This window comes from Mchenga conophoros, linkage group LG16, assembly GCF_057382185.1.
Source record: "Mchenga conophoros isolate Kocher_MC1m ecotype Shallow Benthic linkage group LG16, M_conophoros_male_GT1.1, whole genome shotgun sequence".
Taxonomy (NCBI): domain Eukaryota; kingdom Metazoa; phylum Chordata; class Actinopteri; order Cichliformes; family Cichlidae; genus Mchenga; species Mchenga conophoros.
Genome location: NC_140541.1, coordinates 21,289,561 through 21,307,392, shown reverse-complemented (window position 1 = coordinate 21,307,392; position 17,832 = coordinate 21,289,561). Strand labels below are relative to the sequence as shown.

General features: G+C 39.2%; 2 protein-coding genes across 2 annotated transcripts in view; one reads left to right on the top strand and one right to left on the bottom strand.

Moving 5' to 3' along the window:
- Nucleotides 1–673: 673 nt before the first annotated feature.
- On the top strand, nucleotides 674–10,843 carry gpr143 (G protein-coupled receptor 143). The gene is made up of 9 exons (XM_085248941.1): nucleotides 674–1,121; nucleotides 3,326–3,435; nucleotides 3,744–3,838; nucleotides 4,239–4,331; nucleotides 4,659–4,768; nucleotides 4,863–4,971; nucleotides 6,699–6,816; nucleotides 6,903–7,158; nucleotides 9,830–10,843. The coding sequence occupies exons 1-9, from the start codon at nucleotides 866–868 to the stop codon at nucleotides 9,931–9,933; spliced, it is 1,251 nt and encodes a 416-aa protein (XP_085105067.1). The 5' UTR covers nucleotides 674–865; the 3' UTR covers nucleotides 9,934–10,843.
- Nucleotides 10,542–17,832, bottom strand: part of tbl1x (transducin beta like 1 X-linked) — a 23,852-nt gene continuing 16,561 nt past the window's right edge. Inside the window, exons 2-15 of the mRNA XM_085248940.1 lie at nucleotides 17,173–17,277; nucleotides 16,596–16,741; nucleotides 16,063–16,282; nucleotides 15,371–15,503; nucleotides 15,064–15,205; nucleotides 14,897–14,960; nucleotides 14,651–14,748; nucleotides 14,150–14,210; nucleotides 13,913–14,034; nucleotides 13,753–13,827; nucleotides 13,531–13,658; nucleotides 12,939–13,104; nucleotides 12,754–12,855; nucleotides 10,542–12,600 (exon numbers count right to left, since the gene is read on the bottom strand). Of these exons, the coding sequence (XP_085105066.1) occupies nucleotides 12,574–12,600; nucleotides 12,754–12,855; nucleotides 12,939–13,104; nucleotides 13,531–13,658; nucleotides 13,753–13,827; nucleotides 13,913–14,034; nucleotides 14,150–14,210; nucleotides 14,651–14,748; nucleotides 14,897–14,960; nucleotides 15,064–15,205; nucleotides 15,371–15,503; nucleotides 16,063–16,282; nucleotides 16,596–16,741; nucleotides 17,173–17,230 (1,542 nt within the window). The 5' untranslated portion in view covers nucleotides 17,231–17,277 and the 3' untranslated portion in view covers nucleotides 10,542–12,573. The remainder of the gene's footprint in view (nucleotides 12,601–12,753; nucleotides 12,856–12,938; nucleotides 13,105–13,530; nucleotides 13,659–13,752; nucleotides 13,828–13,912; nucleotides 14,035–14,149; nucleotides 14,211–14,650; nucleotides 14,749–14,896; nucleotides 14,961–15,063; nucleotides 15,206–15,370; nucleotides 15,504–16,062; nucleotides 16,283–16,595; nucleotides 16,742–17,172; nucleotides 17,278–17,832) is intronic.

The window sequence follows — 17,832 nt, the reverse complement described above, 5'->3', positions numbered from 1 at the left end:
TATTCATCTGGGTAAAAACTGTCATTAACATTAAAAATGTCTTTTTCAAAAGAGCTCTGGCTGAGAGGGCAGCAGAAAGATCAACAAATACAACATCACGGTTTTATGAAGATATTTTAAATGGCCATAGAGGCCTGAATTGATTATAATGCGGGTACAATAACGCAGAGACATAAAGATATTTACAAATGGGACATTTCTTTGTTAACACTGTTTAAAAATTCAATGGACTACAGTCCGTTTAACAAAATAAGCAAATATATTACACATAAAAACGCACAGAAACATCAGAAATCACTTTTTGGCACAACACCTGTCCGGCTTGAAACCTTCAGCTGTCCAAGAGACTGACAGAGATTAAATGTTTGGGGATGTCTGTGTGGTATTTCACGTCCTGTGTAAAAAAGTACTATTTCTCTAATGAACGGAATTAGTCATGCAAAGGGGTTAACAGCAGAAATGGGGACTAATTGGTTGATTTACATATATTTTTATACACTAATGTAAATATAATATAATAAGATCATAATATTGTGATATTTTGTGCATTTGCGGGCTTTTCTGTAAATCGTTTAAACTGATACATAAATACACAGAGTACTGTGATGAAGCCACCCCTTTTAAGACCTTTTAAGACCTTTTCAAACAACGGCGCTTTGTCGGATTCTTGCTTTGTGTGACACAGTTAAGCTACAACTGCAGGGATTAAATGGAAGCACATGATGATTCAACCCCGTGATTTCTCAGTTGGGTCATGGACTCAGTCATTTCCTCTCATTTTCTTTTCTTTGTCTTCTTTCTTCTGGCACGGTAGTTCATTTTCTTCCTTTCTCTTTCTCCGCGCTGCTTTTTCCTTCAGTCCATCATGGCATCTCCGCGGATGGAGACTTTCTGCTGCCCGAACCGAGACGCGGCGACAGAGTTTGTGGTCACTTTTCAGCCCGTCTTATTCGGCGCTTTAAGTCTGGGAAGCGCGGCTTTAAGCCTCTTATTCGCTATTTTACAAATTCTACCAAAACGCAAAGGATACAGAAGACTCGGGCAGTATCCTCTGCCAAGGCCTGCGTCCTCCTCGCGGATATTGTTCATCATCAGTATATGTGACATATTGGGATGCACAGGTAGAGAAGAAACTGCTGGCATTGACCTACTTTTTCTCTTCATAGTTGAGGCAAAGAGCGAGTTAGTTTTCGCAGCGTGGTTTTGCTTGCTGGATCTAATTACGCACGCACATACTTTCCTTTTAACCCCTTTGTTGCACTGCATTGCATAGGTGCAACTATGAGAAATGTGTCTGTTAAAAGAAAAGTGTGAGATTTAATCTGCAATAGTCGATGCTACATATATTTTTACAAGATAAAATGTGTGCCCAGGGTCATGAATTCAATTAAAATCAAAAGAACAATCGGGATCCTCTCATGTGAGTGATGAAATAACTCAGAAGATGCTGCACTTTTACTTGGCCTAGATTGATTGGAATGCGGCGGATTTCTCAAAGTCACACAGGGATGACACGATAATCTTTCCAAATACAAATGTAAAAAAATTAAATGTAAATAAAAACAGTATTTAGTATGATTGTTTAGATTATTTCATATGTATTTTTGTTGAAATCCTTATCTGTGAGAAAGCAATTATTGGATTTTGAAAATTGTTTAGATTTTGAATTTGATGCCAGCACTTTTTTTTTAGATGAGTGACAGCGGGCCAGTTTCCTTCACATACTCGTTCACCAAATATTATTTACTGATGTTTGAGAAAATGCAGGGTTTGGTTTGACATTGTCTTGCTGAAATAAGTAAGGCCTTATAAGGTCTTTCCAGTGCCTGCATGTGAATCTTTCATCACTAAATAGGCCTTCACAGAACGGTTAGTAGAGCATGATTGCATGGTATGCAACAGTGAGTTTTCCACTTCACCTATGCCCATCTTAAATGAGCGTGACCCAGAGTTGGCACCAGTGTTTCTGGATCTTGTATGTATTTTTCCCCCTTTGCATTGTAGAGGTTCAGCTCACATTTGTGAATGCAGCAATAAACTGTGCTGTTGGCCAGTGGTTAAAGTTAGTGTTAATGTCCAAGTCACTATTTAGTTCTTTGAAAGCTTGTTTTTGACATTCATAAATTGAAATTTTGTGCTATGATCTCAAATTGTTGACTTAGTAACTTAAAATGTAGACTTGTGGTTGGCTCTTTTTTATGGCTAAAATAAGCTTCCACAGTTTCTTGGGATTTCAACTATTCAGTATAGTTTTTGACTTTGTTGAATCGAGTAGTCTGCATCTTCTGAATCTTTGATGCTATTGCATACTGTAAAGAATGCAACCATATTCTTTGAATTTTTATATTGAGAAATGTTATTCTTGTAGGCAGTCTATCAAAGAGTGGCAAACCCCTCCTGAGATGCTCTCTGAGTACTTATGATGTTGCTAATTAATAGAGTGAGCAGATATCAACAAAGTAAATGTGGGCCAAACACTGTTTGTCTGGAACAAAGTGGGACTCATTAACAATGCTGGAAAGTGATCAAGTGTATTATATTTTAACATTTCAAACTCACTGGTATTTGAGCTGCTGTTGAGTCTGGTAACAGTCTTTGGGTTTCAGAAGGAGTGCAAACAAAGAGAAAAACTTTATATCTCAGTATTGTTTTATTCTCTTTTCCATCATATTTGCCAACATCTGCAAAACCTGTGATTTTCTGGTGACTTGTAACTTTCACTGATGGCATGTCCATTCAAATCCAGAATGGACATGTCATTAAAGCTTTAACGTTTAACCTTTTCATTTAAACAAAGGTTTTAAATGTTTTAAATTGTATACATTAATTTCTTTAACTTAAATTGTACACAGCATCCCAACCTCTTTTTTTTTCTAAATGGGTTGATTTCTGTGTACTTGGTGCCCATGGAGATTCATGCACCGCTGCAGGGTAGCAGCTTGAAACCCGCTGATGACACAGATTAAAATGAAATACAGAACAGTAATAAAGATTCTGGGAGTGCTTCCATTGTTCCATTCGGCAGTGAAGCTAGGAAGTTTCATGGAGGAAATGGAAACACCCTTATAAAACACACCTGGTGGGCGTTAATATTTCCACATTGTAAAATAACTCTTGAAAGGACGCTGCCACTTAAATCTAATTAGTCAAAGCACTTAATAATAAAAGCTGAAAATAATAAATCTGTGGTGTTTTAAAAGTAATGAAACCCACACCAAGTTTACATCTCCTGGTAATGTTTTCGCCTTAATTATATTTGCTTGCAAAGCGGGATTTCCTCCTCAGCAGCTACAATTAAATATCATGCACTGTTTCCTTCTTGCAGGTGTCATTGTAAGATCATCTGTGTGGCTAGGTCTGCCAAACATCGTCGACCACATCTCAGTAGTCAACAACACTGATGTCTGGCCAGAAGTCTTCTGCGTAGGCAGCGCAGTATGTATTTTTTTGCAATAGTGAGATAGACTTATATATGCCTTGATAACACAGGTGTTGAAAGCAGAGATGTGTAGTTATTAAGACAAAAGGATAGCAATAACTTTTACATTAGAAAAATTATTATAGAAAAATACACTTAGATTTGTTCGTTCCAATAATATTCACTTCACGCACAGAAGAGGTCATTTTGTTTAATGCATCATCACACATGACACAAATAGCTGATAAGCCAAGTAAACAACACATCTTTATCAGTTATTATGATTTGTAAAATAAGTGTAAGGCATGCAATTTATGTGTTGCAGATGTGGATCCAGTTGTTTTTTAGCGCTTCTTTCTGGTGGACCTTTTGTTATGCGGTTGACGTCTTCCTGGTGGTGAAAACATCTGCGGGAATCAGGTTCCCCCCACCTCACCTTCCATTCGCAATTCATTATCACCTTAGCTTCTCCTCTGATAGGATGCAAGTTGAAGCAGTATATTTTTACCAAGCAGAGTGTGAAACATTTTTCTCTCACAATGCTCAACTGCCACCTGTATTTTTATATTTTGGTTTTCACAAGATAAAACTGGTTTGAATCAACTCTTTTATTCTAAACTAAAGGTGCAGGATTCCATGCTGTCTATTGTTGCTATAGTCTGAGTTTTACAAGCCTCTCGTACTTCTCTCCCCACTCAGTCTTATTCAATTGCATTTTGTACAACAAATAAATGGGGGGAAAATATCCTCAAGATAAAGAACGACAACACGTAGTGTGAGCTTGGTCTCATGACTTTGGTTTTTTCTTCTCCCCCAACAGCACCATTATACTCTACCACATGATTACATGGGGCCTGGCTGTGCTGCTGTGTGTTGAAGGAGTGGCCATGCTGTACTATCCATCTATTTCTGAGTAAGATACCACTGACTGCTGTCCTGCTGACAGGCACATTTAAGCATCCGTTGGTGGAAAAATAGAAAATTAACATTTTCGTGTTCACATATTAACAGCCACAATAACATAACAGCAGAGAACTTATCAAACATATCAGTGGTTCTAACCATGTCTTAAAAAATGTCATTATTTCCATAGAAAAAGTCTGCTGTTGTATGGCTTTTATTAAGTGTTAAGTACAGCATTTTCTGACGTAGAGAAATATTACAATAATTCTGTTAACTATCACAAAGTTGATTTTTGATGCTGAATGAACTATTTCTCATGTTTTTTTTCTTCTCCCAGCTGTGAGCAGGGCCTCCAACATGCTATTCCTCACTATGTCACCACATACGCACCGATGCTGCTCGTTCTCATAGCCAACCCTGTGTTTTTTAATCGGACCGTATCTACTGGTGAGTTCCTCGCTCTCGAATTTCTCTGACAAATGCAACTTCTTACACATGTAAATGAGGGGAAATAAGATGCTTTCTCATCTCTCTCGCCTAGTGACATCTTTGCTGAAAGGACGACAAGGAATCTATACGGAAAATGAGAGGCGGCTGGCGAGTGAGATAAAAATACGCTTCTTTAAAATTATGCTGGTGTTCTTTATTTGGTAAGTTAAGAACTAGTTTTGGGAAGGAAATAAGTGCTTCTTGCTATGTAGTAAATATAAATCTAGTGCTACGAGCCGGCAGCCTGTTAACATAGACAGAAAATGCACTGATAAGATGAAACAAAATGAATCTATCCACATGTTAAATCACCTTTGTTTGACCCATGAACCGCACCGTATAATACAGAAAAATCTCACTTGATTTCTGAGCTGAGTGAACACTTTGCTAAAGAGTTTCTGGTCTCGTTTGCTTTTTTCATGTCTCTTTTAACACAAAATAGCATCATTTTATAAAATCATGGTACTGTTTGGATTAAAAATGGACAATTATAGAGTGCAGCTGCCAAGTGGTTTAGAAGTTGTTACCATATCAGTGTGACGTGTCCTCAATTTCTCATTCAGCTCCACCTCTCAAACCTAACCCAGTTTCATGGTGACTATGTACAAAACAAAATGGCAAAGAGTCCACTGAACTTTAAGAACAACCTGAGTGTTTCCACTGTTAATTCAGTTCAATTCAATGTTATTATGCAGCATCAAATCACTAACAACAGCTGTTTCAAAGTAAAGATCCTACAATAATTGGGAGAAAGCCCCAACTCTCGAACGACACCCTGTGAATAACCTGTGAAGTTTATTCTGTGAAGTTTTGGTAGCTTGCTGGGCTGAAGCATCCAGGTGTGTGTAAACAATGCCACAATTCCCCAATAAATTCAAAATACAGACCCAATGCAATGCTCAGATTAATTGCAAACAACCCATTAGCTAGATATCGGACTCTACAGGCCTCATTTAGCATGGCAAATGTTCATGAACTCCTCTAAATATCATAATATTAAAATGTCTGCGAAATGAGTGAAATGTAAGGCCATCTGTCATACTGAAGTTTGGCTGAAAAAATCTAAAACAGAACAGTTAAAAAAGAAAAGTGTTGTGATGGCCCGGTCAAATTCCAGACGTCAGTGCTGAAATGCTGTGGCAACACATTAAGAGAGCTGTGCATAAACAAATGCCTACAAACCTCAATGAATTGAAGCAATGATGTAAAGAAGATGGGGTTGAAATTCCTCCACACTGATGTGAGAGACTGCAAAGGTCATACAGAAAACAATTACTTCAAGTTATTGTTGCTAAAGGTGTTTCTACAAGCTATTGAATCGTGGGGTGCACTTATTTTTCCACAGGACTGCATAAAATAATGAGAAACCTTTTTCCCATGACTGTATGCCTGTCTTTTATATACTGCCTAAGGTTTAACCGGTTTAAAAACCAGAATGTAAAAAACGTTGTAGTTTTATGGATGGGTGATCCAGACTAATTCTTTCCACTGACAGCAAATTATCAGTCTTGGCAAGTTTTTTGGCAACTTCACACTGTAAGAAAGGCCAGGTTATATTTCGGAGGCTAGGTCGAGAAGTTATTAATCCAGTATTCTTTTAATAACTTAAATTTAACTGCATTAAATTTTGTGTTTATGAGGATGAACCTGAGGGCAAATTGATTTTTAAAACTCACACAGTCACAGAAACTAAAGCCAAGCCTGCTTAAAGATTTCAATATTTCAATTTCAGTAAACAGGCCAAAACATGCAAAACAATTATTTGTGATTTCAAACTTTTTATACCTAACCATTAGGTCTTTTCAATGATTTGTAAATAAGAAACATCATTAACATTTTAATGTTCTTGTAATAAGATGTGGGGGTTTTTTCTTCTCCGATGTTTTAGCTGGGTTCCCAACATCATTAATGAGAGCCTCCTCTTCTACCTGGAGATGCAGATAGACATCAGTGACAATAGTTTGAGGAATATCAGGAACACAGCGCTCATCACATGGTTTATCATGGTGGGTTTTAACAGGAAACCAGCGTACAGCACGCTACTTTAACCTGCATGCAATCCCTTGAAAACCTTTATATTCCACTCTTTCAGGGTATACTGAACCCCATGCAGGCTTTCCTTAACACCCTGGCCTTTCATGGCTGGACAGGCTTTGACATTGACTTCAGCCTGCAGCAGAGGAGGGAGCTGGTCTGGGACTCTGTCTCTACTTCAGCAGCTAACATGACTTCCCATAACCCTGTGGTGGGAACTACTCTGCTTTACCAGAGTCACGTCCAGGAATCACAGAAGAACATGATGGGAAACGGGCAACACCACTCTGATGCCATCAGCGTCCTCTCAGAAGGTAAACGGCATGTCAATGGTGGTAGCAGCTCGCCAGTATATCAGGGCTGGTGATGCTAAAAAGATATCAGCATCATATACTGTATGGGCTACCTCCCCTTAATATGAAGCACGGTTTAGTATTTTCTTTGAGATCTGAATACTGTTATGTTTTGTTTTGTCTTTTTTAAAAATAAATGAGCTTTATCAAGGTGTTGCAATGGCCTAGTCACAGTAGAGAGCCACTAAAGCAAACATAAAGCTCGCTGTGATTCATTTTAAATAGAATTTTATATTGTACTGCTGTACTGTAGCTGACGCTTACTGGGTGGAACCATGAATCATGTTGTGACGTTACGCAACACCCTCCACAATTGTCTTCATTTCTTCTTTTTGATTTGTACTGAATGCAACAGCAATGGGAAACTGCAGAGCACAGGAAGTTAAAAGATTTTCTGTGGAGAATGAACTAAAGTGATTAGAACTTTGCTGCTATCGCTCTGAATGTGTTGCTTTATTTATAGATGACTGACATGCTGTGTAATTTCATCAGCTGCAGTTTTTCAAGGTGCTACTCTGGTGCCAAGCTATCACACAGCGCATTAAGTGCAGATAATAAACAGAGAGCAGTGGAAGCCAATAAGAAAGAAAAACAGGTAGAATACATCACTCTGTCTGATACTGACTTTTAGCCAGGAAAAATAAGGAGATTAGATTCTGCATATATACTTTCAACAGCCACTTTATTAGGTACGCCTGTTTAACTGCTTGATGTAAATATTGAATCAACCAATCACATGACAGAAAATCAATACATTTAGGCATCCAGACATTATTAAGATGATATGCTGAAGTTCAAGCATCAGAATGGGGAAGAAAGGTTATTTAAGTAACTCTGAACACGGCATTATTGTAGGAGCCAAAGGGGTTGGTCTGAGTATTTCAGAAACTGCTGACCTTCTGGCATTTTCCCACACAACCATCTCTAGGGTTTAATGTCCAAAAGAGAGAAAATATTCAGTAAGCAGCACTTCTCTGTATGAAAATGCCTTCTTAATGCCAGCAGTCATAGAAGAGTGACTCCTTCAAGCTGATAGGGAGGGAACAGTAACTCAAAATAACTATGGCAGAAGAGAACACATCAAACCTGGAAGCAGAGGGGCTACCACAGCAGAAGAATAGACTTTGGTGCCACTCCTGTCAACTAAGAACAGGAAAGTGAGGCTACAGTTTGCAGAGGCTCACCACAATAGAAGATGTATTTTTAAATTTAAAAATAATGAAGTTGCCTGGTCTGATGATTCAGAAAAGCTGGGATTTGGCATGAACAACATGAAAGCATGGACCAATCCTAACTTGTATCAAAGCTCAGGTGATGTAATGGTGTGTGGCATATTTTTTTGTCACATTTTGCCCCCCTTATTATTCACTAAGCGTTTAAATGCCACAGCCTGCCCGAGTATTGTTGCTGACAATGTTCATCTGATCATGACCACAGTGTACCCATCTTCTCACGGTTGCCTCCATCCCCACGCTTCCTGTCAAGACTCAGATTTCTCAAACTGATTTCTCGAACACGACAAGGAGTTCACTGTACTCAAATGGCCTCCACAGTCACCAGATCTTAATCCAATAGAGCACCTTTGGGATCTGGTGGAACAGATTTGCATTATGGATGTGGAGCTAACAAATCTGCTGCAACTGTGCGATGCTATCATGGCAATATGAAGCAGAATCTGAGCGATGTTTCCAGCACCTTGTTGATTCCTTGCATGAAGAATTAAGGCAGCTCTGAAGGCAAGAGAGGGTCCAACCCCGTACAAGTGAGGCGTACCTAAAGCGTTCGATGTAGTATGCAGATTACATCGAAAAAAGAAAATGACGAGTTCATTCTTTGACTTTCCAGCAATGTATTTCACAAACACGTTTGCAACTTACTGTGACGCACTGCTTCACATCTGCTCTGTGATTCATTCTCTGCCACATGCGCTAAAAAAAGGATGTGAAAACTGCAAAAAGGAATTGAAGCTGCTCTGCTGGACAAGCTGTGATAACACAATTTTCAATTTATGCTAAGCATCCATTAAGCTGCACCAGCTTATTAAAAAAAAATATATATAAATTGTATCAAGTACAGCAACACAAATTGGTCTATAATTTGACATCAGTGCATAATATAGCAGCAATTCTAACTTATAATTTGAAGAAATTATAACGCTATAGTCCCTCAAAAGCTGTTTTAAAGTTCAGCTAATTTTTCATTGTGAATATTCAAACTTTATATGCTGAGTCCTTTTGAATATCGTGGAAACAACTCCCAGTTATATCTATATGTACTGTAGCTCAATACTTATGTGCATTTGCAGCATATTCATGTTAATTTTATCCCTGAGTGACAATTGTGCACCGTACACCTCATGGACAAAATCCTTTCAGTGCTTTGTACCACCAGTGTCCCTGACATGTTAAGTATATTAAAAAATAAAGTTAATCTTTGAAAGAATGTTTTTTCCCCCCATTCTTGTTTATAGACCATGTTTTTTTTTTAATGCATTTAAAAACCACAAATCATCATTTCCACATTAAAAGCTGCATGGAAAGATATATGTTAACACAAATACGCAGTTTTGAGAAGCTGAGTTGGTGTAATGCGCAGAAGCACCAAGTAATCTACCCCTATTTTGTCTTGCTAGGTTCAGAGCCTAGTACAGTTGAAATCCACATTTCCAGCGAGCTACAAGACTATGAGGATGTAGACGCAGACGGAGAATCCTTGGAGAACTCTGTGAGGCACTAACTGGGGTCGTCCACAAACCACCTTCCTCCACTTTGCTGCACCGCATTGCTTTTGTGGTCACTTTTTTTGTAGATGGTCTCCCATTAAGCCTTTGTTTTCCTGCTGAGATTTGAACTGGTCATGAGTTTCATTATTTGGTATGACAGACTAAGCCTCATTCCTGAGTCCAATCCTTTTTTTTTTTTTTTTTTTTTTTAAATCCCTTTCCATAAAAAGAAAAAAACAAAAGTGCTACGTTTCAGACCCATCAACTCAACAGTCCCAGAATGAACACGGCTGACCTTTAAAAGTACTTTAAGTGCTTGAAGAAGCATTTCTTCAAATTCTTTAAATTGCATACACTGATTTTGTGACAAGAATCATTTTCATTAAGCTGTAAAAGCCCCACAAAATGAAATAAGCTAAATAACTAATCTTAAAACAAAGTTATTGTATTGCCAGGTGTCCATGTTGTATTTTTACACACATGTATTTCATGCTATATTAAATATCTAAATATCTTTTACACTTTTGACTCAAAAACCTTTCAATTTTTCCCCAAATCTACAACATGTTAATGAGCTCAAGAAAAAAGGGGGAAAACACACAATTCAAGACAAAGGCTTGAGTTCTGTTATCAAAATAGAGTAATTTATTTGAGACACTGAATGACTTCAATGTTTTTTTTTCTTGGAAACAGGTGACAGACCCTGGATCAGGGTGAAAAAGATAGTAGCCGTCACAGCGCTTATTCCATATTGGGCTCCTTAGCATGCCAAGAATGGCCACTGACCTACAGCCCAATGCTCAGTCTGACACAGACAATAATGGCTCTTAGCAAATTAAAAAAAAAAGTAGTCAAAAAAAAAATTAAACACCCATTAGTATCCAATTGTGACATTAAAAAAAAAAACAAAAAAATAAAAACAAATAGTTGGACCTTGACTTTCAGCAAAATGTGATTTTTTTTCTGAGCCCACCGATACAAAAGTGCACTTCATGTTGCTCCTGCTGAAGCTGACAAAAAGTGAGACAAAAACAAATAAAATCAAACAATAAAATGAAATTTAAAAAAATATTAAAAGCTAAAAAGGCAAATCAAAGTGGTAGCAGGTTCGCTTGAAGATACTTTTACTTTACATCCAAGCAGGCAGACATACTGCTCACAACACATTTCAAGCTCAGCACACCTGAAAAAAAATTTAAACAACAGCAAGGCTTTTGCATAAAATCCACCTCCTGGTCAAATGATCAGAATTTTCAGTAGGCTGATCAGAGGAAAAGTGCCAGAGAGGAACCATGCTAATAATAAAACAAGCTGCAGAAACTTTCCTTGCTTGTCTGCTTGGCAGTTACAGGTTTGTGAGTCCCGTGATGACTTGTTTTACACACAAAACAGAAATAAAAGCAGCAGGCTAAGTAGGATAGTGATGACTGCTAAAATCTTTAACAAGAGAACTTCCCAAATGCAGATGATGCGGTGTACATTTCCTCCATGGCTTTTAGTGATCAGCAGAGAAGAACAACAATGCTCAAGCCATTTTCCTTGATGTTTTTTCTGTGATTCACTTAACGAAAAGTAAGCTCGATCAAATGGATACGACTGGCAGATTTCAGAAAGGCTGCAACATAAGAAGCTCATGAGATATGCACTTCATTTAAAGAGTGGTCTTGTCTTGAATTATCAGCAAAGATCTGATAGCTCTAGCCATTAAAAAGCCCCTACAGGATTGCAATAAAGTGTGCTGTATATAAACATATATACACAGTATATAAGTCTGTGTATGAATCTAATTTACATCTTTACATTCTTTAAATTTACATCTAGAGTGGCAGATAATTCTCTGTATAAAGCACACTTTTCACATCTTGTCCACAGAATGACGTTTTCTGACGACTGAATCGAACAGGTCATTTTTGGAAGTTAGGACAATTTCTTGGCAGGCCTTTCCTTTTGTGTTGTTGAACCTGATGTTAAAAAGGAGCTAAGAACTACCTCATAGCGGCACATTCAGTTTGATTTTCAAAAATCCATCTGTGGAAAATAGATACAAAAAAAGAAAAGAAGGAGGAACAAAGGAAAAAAGAAAAGAAAAGGAAGAATTACTCTTGAAACAAACGTTTCTCCACTGGGGAGAAATTAAGCACTGTGTCAACAGACAGCAGCAGTGCTTCAGTTTTCAGTATCAGCTACTTTCGTTGTGTTACTTCATTACGACATGAAGTTCCTCGCAATTTGTTTCCTCTCACAGCCAAACACCAGTGTCTCAATAACACTTTTGTCTTTATATATCTCGGCTCATCCGTGTTTCTACCCTCACAACCCGAAAACGGTGGACCAGTGGCCCGTGGGGATCGCAGCACTTCATCATAAGGAACCATTTTAATACATGGATGCACCCAGCGAGTTGTGTCCAGTCTAGGGGAATCTCTTAGCCAGCTTCCGCTAGGTCTCAAACAGGCTTCTCATAAAATACACACATCGACTGGAGGGTGCGCTGAATTCAGTTGGAGTTAAAACCGCTGCAGTGATCTGGTTTTATTCCGGTGAGAGTTTTCATTCAGTTCACCTTTACAGCCTTTCTTGAGCAATGAGTGTGTGTTTGCTGATGGCAGGAGAAGGCATTTTTCTCCACAATCCAGGATTAATCATCAAGTGGGCTATTTTCGGAGATCGAGAACACAAACCTAGAATGTCAAAATAAATAAATAAAAATTAGATAGCTATAATATTACATTTCAAGTCTGCATTTTTACTCGCTGTTCTTCAAATATTGGTCGTGAGAGCTTTCTGACATTTTTGTTTTATTTGAAATTAAAACTAAAATCAAAACAGCTTACCGAGCCGTCTGAGGCACTGGCACCAACTTTGTCTCCGGTGCTGTTCCAGCACACCTCGAAGATGCCGCCAGTACCCCTGTAGCTGTGCACCAAGGCTCCAGTCTGAAACAAAGCCACAAACAAATGACAATTAATTGTCTCTTCTCTGTCGTTTGGCACAGTATAAATTCCAGTCCGGCTCTTACCGTAGTATTCCAAATGTGGACACATTTATCAAAGGAGCCGCTGGCTAGGTGTTTGCCATCAGGGCTGAAGGCCACGCTGTAGACCGGTTCCTGGTGCCTGGTCAGTGTATGAATACAAACTCCTCGTTCAACATCCCACAGTCGCACTGTAGAGTCAAAAGAAGCGCTGTGTGGAGAACAGAGGATAGGAATCAGATGGTTAAGCAGCATCAAAGCATCCTAATAATCAGTTTCTTCAATAAATGCTAGTTTTTATTTCCACTGCTTTATATTGCAGAGGAAGACACGGGAAAAAAAAATTCCATTATTGAAAGCTACCCATTTGCATCATTTCAGTTTTTAAAGGCCATGTCCTAACCTATTTCACATTGCCTGTTATATCAAACTCTAAATTTACTGAAGACTAAAGTAAATGCAGAATGAGACATAGTTTCTTATCATCAAGAAGCATCGGGGCTTGTGGCCTTCGCAAACACATCTATAAGGTTCAACATACACACAGCTCATAGTGAACACAACAAGCCAGGACTTCATTAAAAGTTGACCCATGTGATCGGTATTGAATGAGAGTTATATATAGTCAATCTCCTACCTGGCAAGCATGATGTTGGCGTTGGGGTTATTTGTGCTGGGGCCTGTGGGGCTCCACTTGATAGTGTAGATTTCTTTACTGTGAGCCTGGAGGTCATGGACACATGACTCCTGCTTCATACTCCAAATCTGCACGTGAGGGGAATGGCAAGAGCAAAGTATGTATGAATACAAATCAATGTGTTTGTTTTCTTTAACCTCCAAGACCGGAGACTGGTCTTACCTTTAAGGTCATGTCATCCGAGCAGGAGGCAAGCAGCATACCTGATGGGTCCCACTTAATGGCATTAACTTCATTCTGCAAAACAACGCTCATTAGCATGTATGTTGAGGTAGAACTAAAGTTAGTGTGAGAGAGAGATGGGGTCAGAAAAGCTGCTCACCGTGTGGCCCTGGAAAGTCTTGAGGGGGCGGTCGCTGCCAAGTCGACATACGTGGATGCACATGTCTGTGCTGCAAGAGGCAAACGTGGTGTTGTTCTGCCAGTCAACATCCAGTGCTGGGGCTGTGCACAAATCCATACTCATTAGGGTTGCACGATCGCAACTGAGCAGCAGTCACTTTGTATCATATTCATTATCTATAACAGTCATTTATCTGGATACATGAATTCGCTTTACCTGAGTGGAAAGGGAACTGCTGTTTGGCTTCTCCTGTGTGTGCGTCCCAAATGATTGTCGTCTGGAAAAGTTACAATTGCATTTTAAAACACAAGCTCAACTTTTCTGCACAAATGCACATGCCTCATCTGTCGTTCGATGGTCCATAAACCCATCTGCAGTTAATGTCACCGACTCAGTTTGCTTAACCTTTCTTGGTAAAGTTTTACTCCATTCCATTTGATTAAATGTCTGTTGTGCTATAAAAAAGACAAATTAATCGTAAAAGACAGATAAGAAAATTTAATGTGGGAGCCAAAAATTTCAGGTTTCTTTCCCTGTTTTTAATACTGTTAAGAATTTTAGGCTATGGATATGAGAAAATGATATGTCAGAGATTTAGTCTTTGTCTGATGAGCAAAAAAAGGCTGGTTTGAAACAAAAAAAGCAAACAAAACCCCCCAAAACACAAGGATATTATTAGTGAAAGACAAATCCATGCCTGGGGATCTTTAGGAGTACCTTATCTACACCAGCGCTGAGAATACAGTTCCCCTTCTTGTTCCACTTGAGTGCAAATATGGGCCCTTTATGTTGACCCAATGTGCTTGCCAGATTTCCTAATGGATAAGAGTAATATCAGTTTCTCTTAGAAAAGATCCCTCACAAAATTGTCACGAAGGTTACATTTTTCACATCAACAATGTCAAAAAATAAAAATCTAATGGCAAAAGAAACAACAATGTGTGACAATGATGGAGGACATACCATCCTTTGTCCATATCCTGGCAAATCCATCATACGAGCCTGTTGCCAGGAGAGTCCCATCGCTCTGTTGGACGACAACATAACAGAACTGTTACCTGACGGCACTGCCTGTTTACCAGATGGTAAAGGTACGAGAGGAAAGATGTGATGTATGATCTGAAACCTACATTCCAGTCTAGGGAGGTGACATCTTTGTTGCTGGGGACATCCTGGCCACCTTCTCGGATACAGTGGCGCAGCACCAGCTGGGTGGAGATCGAGTTATTATTCTCGTTCAGGTTCCAGATCCTGGCAGTGGAGTCCCCCGAACTGAACCAACCAACATAACAGGAGGCGGTCAAATGATTGTGGAAATACAACCTATCAGCAGTGTTTTTTTATAAAGCTAGATGTCTTACACCACAGCGTAAATACAATACAGTACGATTCATGCAGGATGAATTAAGATGTGTTTCAGCACAGACAGAGACTGACCCTGAGGCCAACAGATCGCTGACAGGGTTCCAGGCGCAGATGAAAACTTCAGACTCGTGGCCTCTGAGTACTGTAGCTTTACTGGCTGGTATCTCAACATCCACATCCATCTCCATAGGCTCACTGTGGTTATCTGAGGAGTGGACAGATACATATTTTATGTACATTAACATACACGCAAAACACAGATTTGCCTACAATTCTCAGCAAGTTTTAAGCATTGTGTAGATTTACCATTAATGTTTACAGTATTTAGTTTAGACAATTGTCAAAGGAGGTGAATATATTACTTTTCAAGCAACAGGGGGCCAACAAAGAAAATCAGTAATCTATTCAAAAAAGTCAACTAAAGTATATATTGATGTGCTTCAACTACTATGACATCTCTAATTTTAAAAGCAACTCTCAAGCTGTTATATTCCAGTAAGAAGACTCTGACCTATGCATCATATATTACTTCACACATGTTGGGCAATGGAAAATGGCTATCACTGCTACAGACATAACTGAATATACAGTAACTGACTGTGAGCTTGACACACATCTGTAACACAATGAGGTCACATTAACAGATCTCAGAAATGTATTACATGAGTCACCATTTCTGTCATGACTCAGATATTTGGGTTAAAGTTAAGAGACAAAATGTAGTGACTGTAAGCTGCGACCAACGATATTAATGTTCAACTTACTCATGTTGTGAGTACCATTCTCCTCGCCATTGACAGTGGCTTCTCCATTTTTTGGCGCATTGGACTGGATTCCAGAGGTTGAAGCTGTTATGGTACAGGTGGTCTGCTGCTGGGCTAGTCTGTCGCGGAAGGCCTGCTGCCGCGTCTGCACCACATCTGGCATCACCGCGTCAATGAGCGACAGTGACTCAATCGGTCGACCGTCAAAGACCGTGCCGTCCTGTCATCACAAGAGGAGTTAAGAACGCATGGTGGAGGGGTGTGGTTTTTAATTAGTGACTCGTCTCGTTTCCCTGATAATCGTCAATTACAAAGGTGAAGAGTGCTTCCTAATTGGCAGCCTAATACAAACACACTTCAGGGCTTCTTCCAGTACAAGACGACGTAAATGTGTGTGTGTGTGTGTGGGGGGGGGGGGAATAAGCACTTGCAGTTACCCTAGCGAGTCGGCATCAAGATCAAAGTCTGTCTTTGTATCATTAAGCAACAGAAGACATCTGTGGGAGTCAGTAACAGCAGGTCCCAGCCCTCACCTCATTAATGCTGATTTCTGCCTCCACATACTGGAGTCCTTTCTGCAGGATAGAGATGAGAGCAGCAGGGGGCACTAGTGTTCCATTGATGTTGGATTGGCTGATGTGGCTCTCAATGCCAAAGGTGAATGCTGAGTGGGAGAAACCTGAAAACAAAACACCATTCACATTCATTAACAGCAGAGTGCCAAGCACAAGATGTGCACAAACACAACACAAATATTCAAAGAAAAGTCTTGTCTGATCCAATCAAAGCTAAGAGTAATTGAATACAACAACAAAATGGAATAACAAGCATGACATTTGAGAGTACAATAAGGCATGCCAATTTTCAGTGTTGACCTCTCAGAGCTGCTAGTAGCTTGTACACTGCCAGATGGCTTCAGACAGTCTCAATAAACAGTAATAAAAGACAACAGCTAGGGTTTCGGGACTGATCCAGATCCTTTAAATTCAGATCCCTGAGTATAATAGCATGCTGATATATCAAGAGCAATGCAGCACTGTGTTTTCACATGGTGCTTACATCCTAAATTTACAAAGAAGAAAAAAAAAAAAAGACATTTGAGAGGCAAACCTGACTCTTGGAGATATCTGTAGACCAAGAAGTTCACTTCGTCGCTGGTAATACTCATCTTAGCCCAGTGAAAGGAGGCGGTATGTTGGAAGGCTGAGCTCACTCCTGAGAAGAGATCAAGATTGGGATCTGAGATTAATATTTAGGTCTGTGCTCTGGCATGTGACATTTACAAATCCATAGTTTTATTGACCCGAATGCCATTTGGCATCTCCTACTGGTAAAAATAGTTACACAATGTGTCTTTGCATAGTGATACAGCTATGCGCAGACAAACAAACACACGCACGGGAAAGCCCTCACTTCCACTTCCTGTTAGTTCATTCACACTCTGGTCTTAACCACTGCTGCATGACTCGATCCTCTGATGTTGTTAAGCGCTGGATTAGTTCCTCCCAAAAATCTACATTCAGAACAAAAAGCAAGTAGATGGAATAAGCTTTGATTTTAGGATATCAAGCATGACTCTACTGCCCATCTAGTGACTTAAAATTAATCATAGCAGCCCACCTAACCTTCCAGTTTAAACAAATACAAGTATTTAATAACAGTACTTACGTTAACAATTAAATCAAAATGGAGTAACATTGTTAATTCTAACAATTTTTGGTTGCTGTACTGTTCATAATCTCCCACATGCTTTACAAGAACAGATTAAAT

Bases quoted from the DNA above. Each gene is read 5' to 3' on its own strand.
- gpr143 (XM_085248941.1), top strand. From the start codon at position 866: ATGGCATCTCCGCGGATGGAGACTTTCTGCTGCCCGAACCGAGACGCG. The intron at 4,332-4,658 runs GTAAGATACCAC...TTCTTCTCCCAG, and splicing joins TACTATCCATCTATTTCTGA to CTGTGAGCAGGGCCTCCAAC. The intron at 7,159-9,829 runs GTAAACGGCATG...TTGTCTTGCTAG, and splicing joins CATCAGCGTCCTCTCAGAAG to GTTCAGAGCCTAGTACAGTT.